At 41.1% G+C, this 13,981-nt stretch overlaps 1 protein-coding gene across 5 annotated transcripts in view; it reads right to left on the bottom strand.

Annotated features, from left to right (window-relative positions):
- The window catches only part of ZNF827 (zinc finger protein 827), a 100,630-nt gene that overhangs the window by 65,244 nt on the left and 21,405 nt on the right, over nucleotides 1-13,981 (bottom strand). For 4 of the 5 annotated variants that reach the window (XR_005601757.1, XM_039550850.1, XM_039550852.1 and 1 more), the window contains exons 2-3: nucleotides 10,308-11,318; nucleotides 5,515-5,687 (exon numbers count right to left, since the gene is read on the bottom strand). Coding sequence is in view for 4 of the 5 variants with exons in the window: in XM_039550850.1 (XP_039406784.1) it covers nucleotides 5,515-5,687; nucleotides 10,308-11,318 (1,184 nt within the window). In the remaining variant the exon portion in view is untranslated. The remainder of the gene's footprint in view (nucleotides 1-5,514; nucleotides 5,688-10,307; nucleotides 11,319-13,981) is intronic. The other variant, XM_039550851.1, reaches the window with a different exon arrangement.

The raw sequence follows: 13,981 nt of genomic DNA, 5'->3' as shown, positions 1-13,981 counted from the left end.
TCTGTGAGAAGCTTTGCCAAAGGCTTTTTTCATAGACCACATAAATTTCCACTGATTCTTAAGTCCGTGATTTTCCTGACATGCTCAAAACATCTTAGTAGAGGAACACACAATTTTCTTTTACAGAAACCACATGTCCCTATCCTATCACATCATTTGTATCACTGTGCTGGGTTTTCTGTTACTTGTTTTTTTTGTGGACCTTGTAACTTTCCTGGTATCATAAGCCACTTCTTAAATCATCTTTTCATACTTAAAAGCAACATCCCTGCTGATTTACCAGCCATACAGATGTGGCACAGTTACAAATATATGTGATCACACCCAAGAGGGTAAAACAGGAGTAGGGGTGAGGAAAAGGGTGACACAGGCACATCCTGCAAGTTTTGTAGTGCTGCTAAAGTTGATCTTTTCCCTTCCCTAAAGATGGGTAATGCTTTGCACAGACTCTCCTTTCTGGTGATGAGACACAGGCATTCACATTTCATTTGTGGGATTTAACTAGGGTTTTTTGCTATTATTTTAAAAATTGACTACACTTTCCATTTTACATCTATCAGGTGCCCTCTTTTCATTTCATGCTCTTTTCTAACAAATTCCCTCATTTTTAAAATATTGCATTTTCAAAAGTTGAGTGCTACGGTGCTAGTTTTGATATGATCCTTCCCCTCAGGACACATGTTATTAATATAGTATTTTCTTTTTTAGACTATTTCCTTGCTTTGCTTGAGAACAAAGGGGGGAAAAAAGCCTCTCTGCAGGGCTGGACTGGACGAGGTGTTAAAAAAATTATTTTTTGAAAATATTTAAGGTAGCAATGCATATCCTGTCTTATCCTTGTCTCATATGCAAAAAGTGCAACTAAAAGGTAGATACTTTAAGTCACTTGTGGTACCTGTCTGAGACTCTGGGCACAGATCTCGTGTGTTGAAAAGCTGTGCAAGTTTGCATTACCTCCCCTCAGCTGATGGGGAGGTCATGGAATCACAGGTGCCTCCCAGGGCTCCTAAAGTTTAACTTAAAAATAAACAAAACCCTCTCCCATAAAACACAGCCAGCCTCCCTCTCCCAAGAAGGTGAAGATGCTTTAAAAAGAACCAGTCCCATACTTCACACCAAAGTGGATTAGGAAAGCTTATTCAGTTGTCTGACAGTAGCTGAGGAAGAAAGAGGGAAAAGCAAATCACCAATGGGCACTGAGCACCTGGCCACATTCCTCAGGACCTTTCCTGGTTCCCACTATCACATAATTAATAGCCTCTCCCTAATTGCGAGGCTGATTATAACCGTCTTTGTATTAGACAGGAACATTAATCTGGATCTTACTGAGATAGCTCCTCTTCACAAGCAGGAAAACCCTGCGGTTGAGCATCACATGACCTGCCTACCACTGCATTGAACTTTCCTGTTAAGCTTCATCTTCTCTTCCCTCATTTTCTATCATACATGTTTCAGTGTGTGTTCACAATGCCAAACTTCTTTTCCACTGCTACAACAGCTAGCTCACCTACTTCTGCCTTGTGTCTATACAGCAGCACAAGGAACATTTATAGATATTGGTTTTGGCCATATGCTCCTCTTCCTCACTCCCCCTTCCAAGGGCTCAGGCTAATATCCTGTTGCTTTCTTGGAACGTATCTGTATGATCTCACAGCCTATCTGTCCACCAATTGCTGAGCAAGATATGTGCATGATCCAAAGGCACCAATTGGCCAAAGTCTGACTGATGCTTGTGGTATTGCCCTGAGGAAAATGTAATCCCGACCACAAAAAACAGAAAAGCCTGACTACATCTTGCTGAATTACACCACAACTTTCCATTGCTTTCTGCAGAAGGAGTACATAAGATACTCCCTCAAGAAGAAAACATATTCCAACTGAATATGTATTTTGAGAGAGAAGGACTCAAGCATAATACTTGCTGCCTGCTTGGACAAGACACCGCTCTCAGTTACTCATTCATTTTGTCCAGCTTCATTTTCAGTTCAGTACTCTAAGCATCCGTGGAAACCATGCTATGGTACCAGAACCAGCTGCTGAGATGCTCCCCTCAGATTCCTGGGAATAAGAGCCCAAACTTGTGGTTATGCATGCACTACAATTTGCCTCCAAAAAAGACTAATAAAATTCGGTACTGTGTCTATTTTAGGAGTTCTCTAAGGTGTCTATCGCTGTGGAATCTAAACACAATATAACAATTACAGTCAACATTGAGTGCCTTAAAAGGCAGGCTACTCAGCTCCCCTTGTTTGTTGTGTGTCTGTGTGGAAACTTTCCTTCTGTTTCGCTTCTTGCGCCTTTCACTTCCTCGCCTCCAGTTGTGAGTTGGCCCTGGCAAAGTGCCCCTAGTGGAAGCAAGCTTCATCCATGTGGTGGGTAGCACATGCAGCTCTGAATATAGGTCAGGGCTGAAATCATTCCAGCTCTCTATTAAGATTTTCTCCATAGCAGGGGATGAGACACCAAAAATGTTGGCAACGTTGTGTTCTGGGTCAGTCACTTAGACGTGATAATTATCATAAAATTACACAGTATATATATTATATAGTTATTGGTCATTAGCCTAAAGACACACACAGTAAGGAAGGCCCACACGGACACACAGACGACTCATGCAAATTAAATCTCCAAATAATCAGTTTCAACGGAGAATGCCTACAAGAACCTAGGGAAAAAAATAAGGCGGTTCAAGCTCATGGTTAGGTTGCCTAGGAGGAAGCAAAGACAAAACAATCAGAGTTTGAGGACTGCAGCTAGACAAAACACCTCAACACATTTTGCCTGTTATCAATAGAGAGAAAAAACTGAAAACCAAAGAGCAGCATAAAGGAAAAAAGCTTGGTTTGCTACAGCATCCTGGAATAAAAGTTGGCCTGTAGTGAATGACAAACACCAGCCCAGTACCTCAGTTCTGAGTGGTTTTATTTGGTTTTGAAAAATGAGTCTTCACCTGTAGCCACAGCTGACACATAGGGAGAAAGGGGTGGAGAGTTAGAAGCAGCTCTACCTTCATGGGCTGCCTGCCAGGAAGGCAGTAAGGCCAGCTAGCTCCCAAAGGATACTAAGACAGTAAGAAAACCCAAACACCCAACCAGCATAACCAGAACACTGCATCCCAAGTAGCTCCCAGCTGTACTGTACCATTTTTGGTGTGTATTCAGTCCATCTTGAATGCTGTTGGCTTATATACGTGCCAGTTATTACAGTATCATATACACAGATTTAAAGGCAGCACTGTTTTATAATAAGAAAAGAAATCTGGTATTTTTTATTTTTAATCTTGTTATCGATTTACACTTCCACAAAAAGGAATTCAAATTATGTCTAACACTTTTGGACACAAGACTAACATGCCCCTTCCTCGTTCACCTGTTTCAATTTTGATGTGATAGAAAATATTTTTATTCATGGTCTAGCCAACTGAGGAAAGCCTATGAAACTGATTGAAACAAAACTATCTTTCAGACTGTTGTGCTTGTGATTCTTTACATCTATCTGTAAGACCAAAAAACAAATGCAAACGGCCTGGTTTTGTAAGACAATTGCTTTCACCTCAAATAGGGACAGTTTTACCAGCGAAGATGCCCAAGTCCATTGTGACCTGCATGACTGGCCTGCAGCGATTGAGGACACTTCAGATCCGGCCTCCACAGTAAGGCTGAAGGTGGCTGTAATCTCTCACATCGAGTCAAGCAGGCCTGACTCTGACCTCAGTGATTTCTAACTGAGCATTACCTGGCCATAATCACCATATTACCAAACAATTACCACTACACGCTACATGACTGTACAAGGAAGTATGTTTTAAGTAGATGCAGACTCAGATAATGAAAGCATTAATGCTGGGAGGAGAACAGAAAAGAGCACAAAGGCCTCAGACAGCCATCACTTTGAGAACACACAGTGAAAAAGTCCCTGATGTTCTCCAACATCCTACCTGTGCCCACCTGCAGAAATCACCATGCCAAAAAGGAAGGGACAGATCCTCAACCTTCAAGTAACAATTTTTGCCAGTAAGGCAAAAAAATGCAGAGAACAATTATCTCTGTAGGGAATAATAGGGATGTCCTTTACAAAGCAGGGGACAACAACAGGTCTTTGCCAGGGAGAGGTAAGCGTCTAGGTGATGCAGGCTTCTGTGCAGGCTGTCAACATCTGAAAACAAACAAACTAAAAGCCCCACACTTCCTCTCCATGCTGTGTTCCCATTTTATCTATTCATCCTCTGCTTAGGATGGCCATCTGTGCCCTCTAGTCAACATGGAACACCAAGTCCTAAAAGAGAGAGATAAACACTGAGCTTACTCGATAAGGATTAGAAGGATACACTGAGGATGCCTGGGAAGAGTGCATTGATCTACAGTAGAAGTGTTAAGGAATGAGCCTTCAGAGAGAGATTCTTCTTTAGAGAGATTATTTCAGACCTAGCAACAACTTAAACCATGGCAAGATCTGATGCTGTGACCACAGGAATCTGAATTATTTACACAAAAGGGAACAGTTACTTGACTGTAAGCAAGGCCGTGCTGTTGTCCAGTAAGCTCAGATTCTGTGACAGCATACATGAAACCTGAACAGGCTTTTCTGTCCCCCCTCACACCAGTCTGATACAGTTACACACATTCATCTAAAACAGACAAAATGGGAACTATAATAAAATATTTCACTAGTATTATAAAACTCAACTGCATTAACAAGGGGGATTTTTTCACTTCAGCTTCTTCATCAAAGGGCTAAGAGGACAGGCACCATTTTTACTTCATCAAGAATATTCTACAGCTTGCAAGACATGGCACTTTGTGTTGCAACAACATAGTACTTCAGCTAAGCAGACATTGAGTTTCTTCACACTTATATATTTTCCTGTGTCAACACAGATGTTGCTTCCTTCAAAAGGTCATCTTCAGCTTGAGCCCAAAACTTAGGCTGAGTTAAAAACACACTTTAAACTTAATGGAGACATTATACTGTAATGTTTTGGTTTCAAATGTGTAATTCATTTTGGTGTGGATGATTCACTGCTGAAGTACCCGCAGTTAAAAGCTACAAAAAGAAAAAAGTTAAAACTGCAGGCCTAGCTGTAGAAAGCAATGGAGAGAACCCTGCTAGAGCTGACCAAGTTGGTTTGGCCACCTAATGTGAGACACTGGCATGCAGGGTTATTAGCTGGCATCCTGGAGAGCACCACTGATAGGATTGTGTGGTGTCAGCCCAACCAACATCCCTGCTTCTTGTGCTTCTGGGTCTGGAACTGAACCAGTCACAGACAGCTTGTGCTGCACCAAATTAACATAACCCAAGGCAGTTTCCACATTGCATAAAATGGAAAGGCAAGCAATGGAATAAAAGTTATTTCTTTCTCTTTTTATGGTCTCTTTACTTAAGTACAGGCATCATTCGTAGTACCACTAGGGAGATTTTGCTCTTGCAAATAAAAATGAAATAGCTTTGCTATACTATCAGTTTTTGACTGATGATTTGAGTATTTTGATTGTCAGTAAAGACTGCGCTTACCTTCATGTGTGATTTGAGATTGTCCTTGCGTGCACAGCGGAAAGGACAGAGTGGGCACTGATGGCTCTTCAAGCCTGTGTGAATCACCATGTGCCGTTTCCAGTAACTCTTCCTCTTGATAACCAAACCACAGATGGGACACTGGAAAGGTTTTCCCCCTTCTTCTTCTGAGGCTTAGCAGAAGGGGGAAGAAAAAGAGAAGACCCTTTACAGCCACTTGTCAAATACTCTCCCCTTGTAAACATACTCAAGATATCATTTCTCAATGCTAGAGTTTCATCTGTAAAGAGACACATCAGTTAAACAACAACAGGTACCAGAAGTTTCAGTTCCTCCTCTGTATGTATACCTTTTCCCCTGGATCTAGTTATTATCCCTCTGAGAAAGGTCACCATAATTTTTAAAGGTTAATGCCCCAAACTTCCTTTCGCTAATCAGTAGAGGATGCTACTCTCTCTCTCACCTGGTCCTAATGTTCCTTATAATTTAACTGCACTGAGATGAATGCCTCTCATAATCATCACTTTTCAGCTTCATTTCCTATCAAAGGCTGGTTGTAGCAGAGTATGGAAAATATGCTTAACGGTTAAAAAATGATCCATTTCCACATCTGATGGTTAGCCAGCAGGGAAGCAGGATATAAACAGAAGAATCTGCAACTTAACTGAAAAGCATGCTGGTATTGCATACCAGATACATTTAACACCAGAAGTGAAAGACTTCAGAAGTCTGGCTGCTGAAATTGTTTAGTTATGGCTCAAGCAGATATGCTGCAGCATCAGCCATCAAAGGTCTTCAGGTCACAGGTTTCCTTCTGCTCCTCTAATTGCCAGGGCTTTAAATCTGCTGCCTTCCTAAATGCCTGCACCCTGCTTTACTGCCCAATTCACCTAAAAAAAGGATTTGGCGGCTTCGATCTTCCAAGTGCCAAACCATCACAAGGTTGAAGGAAAGAGAAATTCCTTGCTGCTGACTTTGCACAACTAACCATCCATCCAACCTCTCACAACAATTTTCTCTCATTATTATAAAGAAAGGCCTACTATTACAGTGGAACTGGATGTTCTTTTCCTCACTGTAAAACACAGGACTGTTTTCAAATATCCAGAGCTCAGCAATGTGCATCTTGCTATTCAAAAATTCCCTCAGACTATTTAATCTCATTACTATCACTTATAAGGATATAGCAAACATCAAATTCCCTTGATGAGGAACTAACTGATAAAAACCTCCAGAAAGATTTGTCATGTCCTAAAATACAATTCTTGCTATTAAGTAGGAAACAAAACCACTGTAATTCAACTGATCAGGCAGTCATTATGTAAGTACAGAAAGGGACATAATGCCAAAGCATGTACTACTGCAAGCTCAGAAATTCTCCTTGTAAAATATTCTATCACACTTAAAATATCAAATCTCTGCATCTCTAAAGAGGAAGCCAAAACTAAAGTCGTAACTGCTTATGCTTGTTTTAAAACATTTTTACTTTTTTTCTTCACAAAAGGCAGGGAAAAGACAAACCACAGAAAAAAATACATGGGTAGCTTTTTTACCTATCACTTCTTTTCCTTTTATCACATCTTTTCTCCAGCCTCTGGTTATCATCCAGAAGAGAAATGTGTAACAAGTTATTACCTATTTTTGATCCCCTTAAAAATAAATCTGCAGTCAAGATGAAGCAATGGAGATTTAGCACATTACAAAATATACAAACAAGTAGGATGAATGCATGTGACTTCACCAGTAACAGCGACAATTAGCGTTACTCAAGAATTGTGCCAGTGTGCTCCAAAGCTGAGCCACATTAGCTCTATACTATACTGCATGAAGCTCAGAATAAAAAGAAAATAATGGGTTTCAGCTTTCCTTCATTCATGTTGATGCCTGTTTTACACCACAATGTTACTCCAGTGAGGAGAGAATCAGCCAGTGCTTCCCCAAAGCACTTTTTGGGAACAAAATTGCAAGCATCACAGGCATTAAGTTACACCAAATAAGTATTTAGTCAGTAAAAGAAAGGTCCGTCATCCACACTCTTTCAAAACTATCAGAACTTAACAGCTATTCCAGGCTTCCTTTTAAACTTCACTCCAAATACGTGAGCAGTTTATAAAATTTGCAATATTAACAGATTGATAGAAAAGTTGGTCTTTGTACCACTTTACTATAAAAAAAAGCAAGTAATGATTAGGTTGACCAAACCTGACATGCCATTTCAGAGGCAACTACACTCTGGATAAGCCATGACTCCAGCTTCTTGCCTGAAATAATTCTGAGCAAATAGCTCAACGTGGTGGACAAAAGAGCGGCAGGCATACTCTTACTATTAACTTACTCCTCTTTAAATAGCCTCCATCTTTGCTGCTCCTTACTTACATCTAATTAATCTCACTGAGTACTGATCTCATAACCAAAGGTACCTGTTGCTGGTGGGGAAGCGAATCAGACTCATGACAGCAAAGCAAACTCATCAGTGCATTAAATGTTCAAAGTATGAGAGGGGGGAAAAAGACCTCTCAAGCTATACCTACTGAGAAAAGATGCTTCTCTCTGGGAACAAGACAAAAAAAGTCTCAAGGAGCAACCAGACAGACACAAAAAGATAAATCATTATAAGTTTTGGCTTTTTTTTTTAGTGCCATAAGGTTCTATTCACAAAAGGAATTAGGTATGTGTGACATTTATTTTTATAGCAAATACACATGTTCAGGAGGGTCATGCAGCTTTACTCAACTTTTACAGAAGAGAAGTCTTCGATCAAATGTCACTAAATGTGACCTCTTCTCACAAGCTGTATTTCTCCATGGCTGAAGGCATAAAAGAGTCTGGCTTTCCATAATCAACACACAGATATGCTAACCAACGCTTTGCTTCTTAACTTCAGTTCACTATTCAGAGAGGAAAAACTTCATAGCATATCAGTAAATGTTATGGACATTACACTAAAGTTTGCTTGGATGCCAACTGGTGTCGGCCCAGTGTGCATGAAGTGGAAGGAAACACCCTTCTTCTGGGGATACTGGTCCCGTGTAGAATAAAAAATGAAGAGTTGTTCCTTAGTTACCAAGGACTTGAGGCAGTCAGCCCCCATTGTTACCTTTTAGCAGTATAGTGTGCTTGGGCCTTCAGCAAAGAGAATACTTGCTAGGAATTTGCTGCATCAGAGCTAGTTTATAAAGTGCCAGTACTACCAGCACACTGGTACAGAGCACTCCTCTAATACAAACTGCACAGACAAATCCCCCAGTTTCTTGGTCAAACACAGAACCTGGATTTTACTACAACCACATACTTTTTCCCCAGTGGTGTGAACAGCTTTTTCCCCAGTAGGAAATAAACCAAGAACTTCAACTAAATTTTAACCCTACTTCCTTTCTATGCATTGCTGCCTTTCTTTCATGAAGGCCAGTCCTCATGGGGAGAGTTAAATTAATGCCCACATTCACACTGGTGTAGCCATTGTGGGTACTCCTATTCCCAAATGAAAGGATCTTTTCCTGGTTTAGCTTATGTTAGTCCAAGAAGGACTTCATCTAAACTAATGAAAACTTTAGGCCAGGCCCATGCCAAGAACAGTTTGCCACTTTAATTGCCTTGGCAAAATACAGCAGTTAAGTGTTGATAGAACACATGTATAACACAGAGCAAAAACTGGTACTGGCTGCAACTCATTGCATCCCTCTCCCTCCTCTTCCAAGGGAGGGATAAGCATTGCTGTCCATCCAATAGCTTCTACCCTATGAGTTTTGACCAGACCTCATAATACCCCTAAACAAAGAGGTTAGGCCAGAAAAAACAGCAGTGCAATTACACAACATCCATGTCAGGCTTCATATCTGTACACTGGCTTGCTACACCTGTGCAGCCAGGCTAGTATTCCTGATAAAACTCAGCCTGATAAAGCTGGAATATACTAAACCACTTTGTGCATCTCGTGAAGATACCTGCCATGCTTCCTTTTCCTTTGCAACAGGACACTGATGACACCTGAAGCCGTATGTTCCACCAGAAATATGAATCCATGATGTGAACTTTTTATAGAAAGAGATGAAAGAAATTATTTATCCTTATTTCGAAGATGGATCATTTAAATTCCCCTGCATGGCTTGCCAGTTCTTTAAAGCTTTTGTTACCCAGACAGCTTCTTCTTCTTCCCTGTAACCCTGAATCCTTGATTGTCAACAGCTGGAACTGACAGAGGAAAGTCAGACGTGTAAAATGGTTCTTGCTGAGCAAATTAGAGAAATGCAGTTTAGTTGGATTTTTTTTTTGTTAACAACAAAGGATTGTAAAAAAATTTTAATGAAAAGTGGCAACATAATAATATACTCTGGTAAATTAGGACAGGGTAGTAAGCCATTATACAAAAGTCCATTTGTGACAGAGACAGCAGGAGGGAGAATTCTCCCTTGTCCAATATTTCAAAAGCACTAGTCTTGTACATGCTCACTGATACTGTGAGCTCCCTAACAGGGATTCTTTGATCTTCTCCATTAAATATTTTTGTGGACACATTCTAAACTTGGTAAGAGAGGAAAATACTATTGTATGGAATAAAAGGGAAAAAAAAAGTACCAAACTGTACACTTATACCTTTAAAATAGGGAAACATTTGTGATGGCTTGGTCTCAAAGTGGTACTTCAAAAAGCTTTTCTATTGTTCACCTAAAGTATCTATTTCTTATTTTCATAAGACACAGAATCAAACCAAATCCAGACCCACTGAAGAGATCTTATATAAGCCTGTAGCAAAACAAATACATTCTACTTAGTGGTTCAAATTGTATCCATACCTGTACTAGTGGGTTTGGATGCTCTTCCCTTAGGGACTGGTAGTAGCAGTAATTCCAAAGACTGCGGTGGAGTTGCTTTCTCTTGTTTCATCTCTGAAAGCTGCAGGGGATCCTCAGGAACCAGTGATTTCTTCTTTTCAGCCAGGAGGGTGCCTGCAGCCCTTGCAGCAACCTCCTTGAGAAGGGCAGCTGAGGAGGTCATGGAAGCCAGGGAAAGGAAAGAGCTGGCTGGAGGCGGGTGCTCCTGCCCAGGAGTCATGCTTCTTTCGCTCACTTTCTTAGATAAAGCTGCTAACGTGGAGCTGGCAGACTGAGAGCTAAAAGGCGAGGAAAAGGATTCAAATCTTATCGTGTCCTCAGTCCTGGAAAAAGATTTGTCCTGCAGAACGGCATTGGCTGCAGCTTTCAGCTTCAGGATAGCTGAATCAGGGGACAAACCACAGGTGGTGGTTGAGTTTGGCAACCACTTACCTTGATTCCATATAAAGTGACTGCCTGCATTGTATTGGTCACTTTGTTCCTGTTTCTCAGCAAGCTTTCTGGCAAGCACACTCAGCTGCTGGGCATGGTGAGCAGGTGGAGAGAAGGAGATGTTTGAGCCAAGATTTACGGGGGACTCAACTCTGCCATTGACTGTAACAGCAGCATCCAGCTTGAGGGAGCCAGCCTCTAGGAGCCGCCTAAGGTTACTGCTCAGTGGCTTGTTTGGACCAGGAGGTTCCTCTTCACCCAGAGAGGACACATCTGGAGTAAGGTGCTCCTTGCTCTGCAGCGTGTCTCTTAGTGCCTCATTTTCAATGGATCCCAGCTCCGCTGCGTTGCTGCTCGGTGTTGCGCTTCCCAAAGAGGTATCGGGAGAGGTGGACTGCTCTTGGATTCTGTCCTCAAGAGACAACTTAAAGTTCTCCTGGACTTCTCCATACGATGCTTCCGAAGGAGTTTCTGAAGAATTCCCAAACCAGCGTTCTTCTTCACTGAGTTCACCTTCCACTTCTTCCTGTCTGGTACCATCTGTGTGGAACCATGAACAACAGCATTATTCCCAAATCTGCGTAAAGCTGTTTCATAGCATGAAGCATGACTGACCTCTGCACAACCCTCCTGAACAGTCCCCTAACACGCGTCCCCTAAAGTGCATGGGCTTGCAATCAGCCTGGATTCAGTGACCAGAAAAAAAAGAGCTTTTCAAAATGAATAAATCTTTCTTAGAAGACAAAATGATGACAAACCTGTCATCTTTCAGTCTGTGTAACTACAACAGACAGAACTGCAACAATACATATGAATATAATAGATATTCATATATTGCAAACAATTCTTTATTGGCATAGTCTGTACATCCTGCAAAATACTATGAACTCTCTGGTAAAAGGCAGGGATTTAACAGACCAGAAATTACTGGATACTTGTGTATTTGTACAGCCAGCACATGTGTGCCTTCACAAAAGCAGATCAGATGTGTAGTTACTCAAATCTCAGACAAATCCTGCAGTGACCCCTATCTAAAATAAAATAAAATAAAATAAAATAAAATTTGCACTGATATTTCACAATTCTTTCCTGAAGAGCAGCAATGACTAATACATGAATGCAGGCTAAAGCTCTCATCTCTCCAACTACTTGGGAAAGGAGTATCATCCACAGAGTGTTGTCTTATACAGACACTAGTTGTTCTTATTTATTTGTCACTGTTTAATAAAGTCTTAAAGATCACCCTAAACTGAACTTAGCTTAGCTGAAGAGGGAAAAAAAAAAGAACTGTGTTGGTCTCACTGCAGTTAAGTTACATTTTCTCTTCTCTGGTAACTGCAACACACCTGAGTCTCTCCTGAGACCTAACTGCCAGTGTTTAAAGCACTGTGACCCTGGATTGTTCCTCTTCCTGACAGAGATTCAAAGTCATACAGATGTGACCAAAACTTTTTTTTTTTTTTGCAGATCTCCCTGCCCAATCAGAACACAGAAAAGAACAATAGCAATGCTAGAATTAAACTCATTATCTTCTCTTGCCAGACACCTCTCACATTTCTTGCTTTTATACTCAATGTCGCAAGCTGCACAAGTATCTTTGTAATCACACTACAGCAAAACAAAAGTATTTAATATAACCCTCCACTGACATTTGGAAATAAGCCTGCATGATATGCATTGTGTCTATGATCATGTATTATTCCCAGGTTCCCAATTTAATTCCAGCAAATTACAAAACTTGGAGAGAAGTTAATGAATAAAAACTTAGATTTCTATTATTGCTTTGACTGCTTTGCTTCTTTGCAAAGAATTTAAGGAGGAAAACCCCAGACAAATGTATCATGACTACAGAGATATAAACCTACACACTGAAAGCAAGGATTTTTTTTTTCTTTCATGTTATACAGAATATGAGGAATAGTCTCTCACAGGAAGTTTCTTTCATTCAAAACCCTTTGGAAAAAAAGGCACTGGTACTTTAGAAGCCTGCAATAAACACACTCAGTTACCTTAGATTAGTAATTCAAGCAGAAGAGGTCTAGCATATTCCCTTTTCAAAACAAACAGAAGCCAAACAAGCTCTTAGCTAGAATTATTTTGGTATTGTCCAAGTTAACATCACAGGCTCAGCAACAACGTGCATAAAGGCCACTACCATGCACATTCAAATAAAGGAGAGAGATGCTAATCAGTTGAACCAGCACTTATGCAGGTTAAAGGAGAACTGAATGTATTCACTTTTCACCCCGTGAACATTAAAAAAGTAACTTGAGCATGTCTGTACAGCTGGGTGCGCTCAGATGAGTGCTGCATTCACTCATCCCAGATGCAAACAAGTTCTGGAGTGGAAGCCAAAAAAGCATCTTACTGGCACTTTTTCTGAAGTGATACACCAAGTGCAGGGCACATCCTCTGGGACACAGCCTGGAGCTGACACCACTACACAGCTCTGCAGCCTGAGCTAGCCTACTTCCTACCACTTACACTTGTCTGTTTAAACAACCTCTCCCCTGCAAACTCCACTCTCTCTGTCTCTGTACTTCCCATCCATTCATAGGGAGGGAGAATTGCATTTCCCTTCACCCAGAAAGCCATTCAAACATTACAGTCTGAAGCATATTTAAGTGTAAATGGATCCAAGAGGGATTGGATTTTTGTTTTAGAGAAATCTGCAGCTTACTAAACCCCCAAACTTCTCTGTTCCATGCCATGTACCTCAATTTCTTTCTTTTTCCAGACATGCACATTCCACATTGGTCTTGCCGATACGGAAGGGCAGCCACCACCATGTTATTGACAGGGAGCAGCATGAGAGCAGGACTCTTCATTTAAAGGCTTGCTCCCAAGCCCAGGATTTCCCTCCTCTTTAGGTAACGCACTGAGAGCTCCCTCTCCTGTTGCTAATCTACCTGTGACCACTCAAGCCCTCTCAAAGCTCCATGCAGCCTCTATAATAAAGGGCAAATTTCCTCTGCAGCCTCACTATCCCAAAAGCCAGCAGGATACCTTTTTTTCCCACCAGTGCAGCTTTTTTCTGTAGCCAGAAATCAGACCTCTAACTGCTGACACTGTTCTAATTTTCCTCTTCTCAGTAATTCCCAGCTGCTGCAGCACCAAGCCCACTGCATTTGAAGGCTGTGAGGTTAATGCTGAAAAAACCAGCATCAGTGCCTTATCATGAGCTCAGTCAAGCCTCCCTTTAA

Source organism: Corvus cornix, chromosome 4 (genome assembly GCF_000738735.6).
Source record: "Corvus cornix cornix isolate S_Up_H32 chromosome 4, ASM73873v5, whole genome shotgun sequence".
Taxonomy (NCBI): domain Eukaryota; kingdom Metazoa; phylum Chordata; class Aves; order Passeriformes; family Corvidae; genus Corvus; species Corvus cornix.
This window is presented reverse-complemented; position numbering and strand designations above follow the sequence as displayed.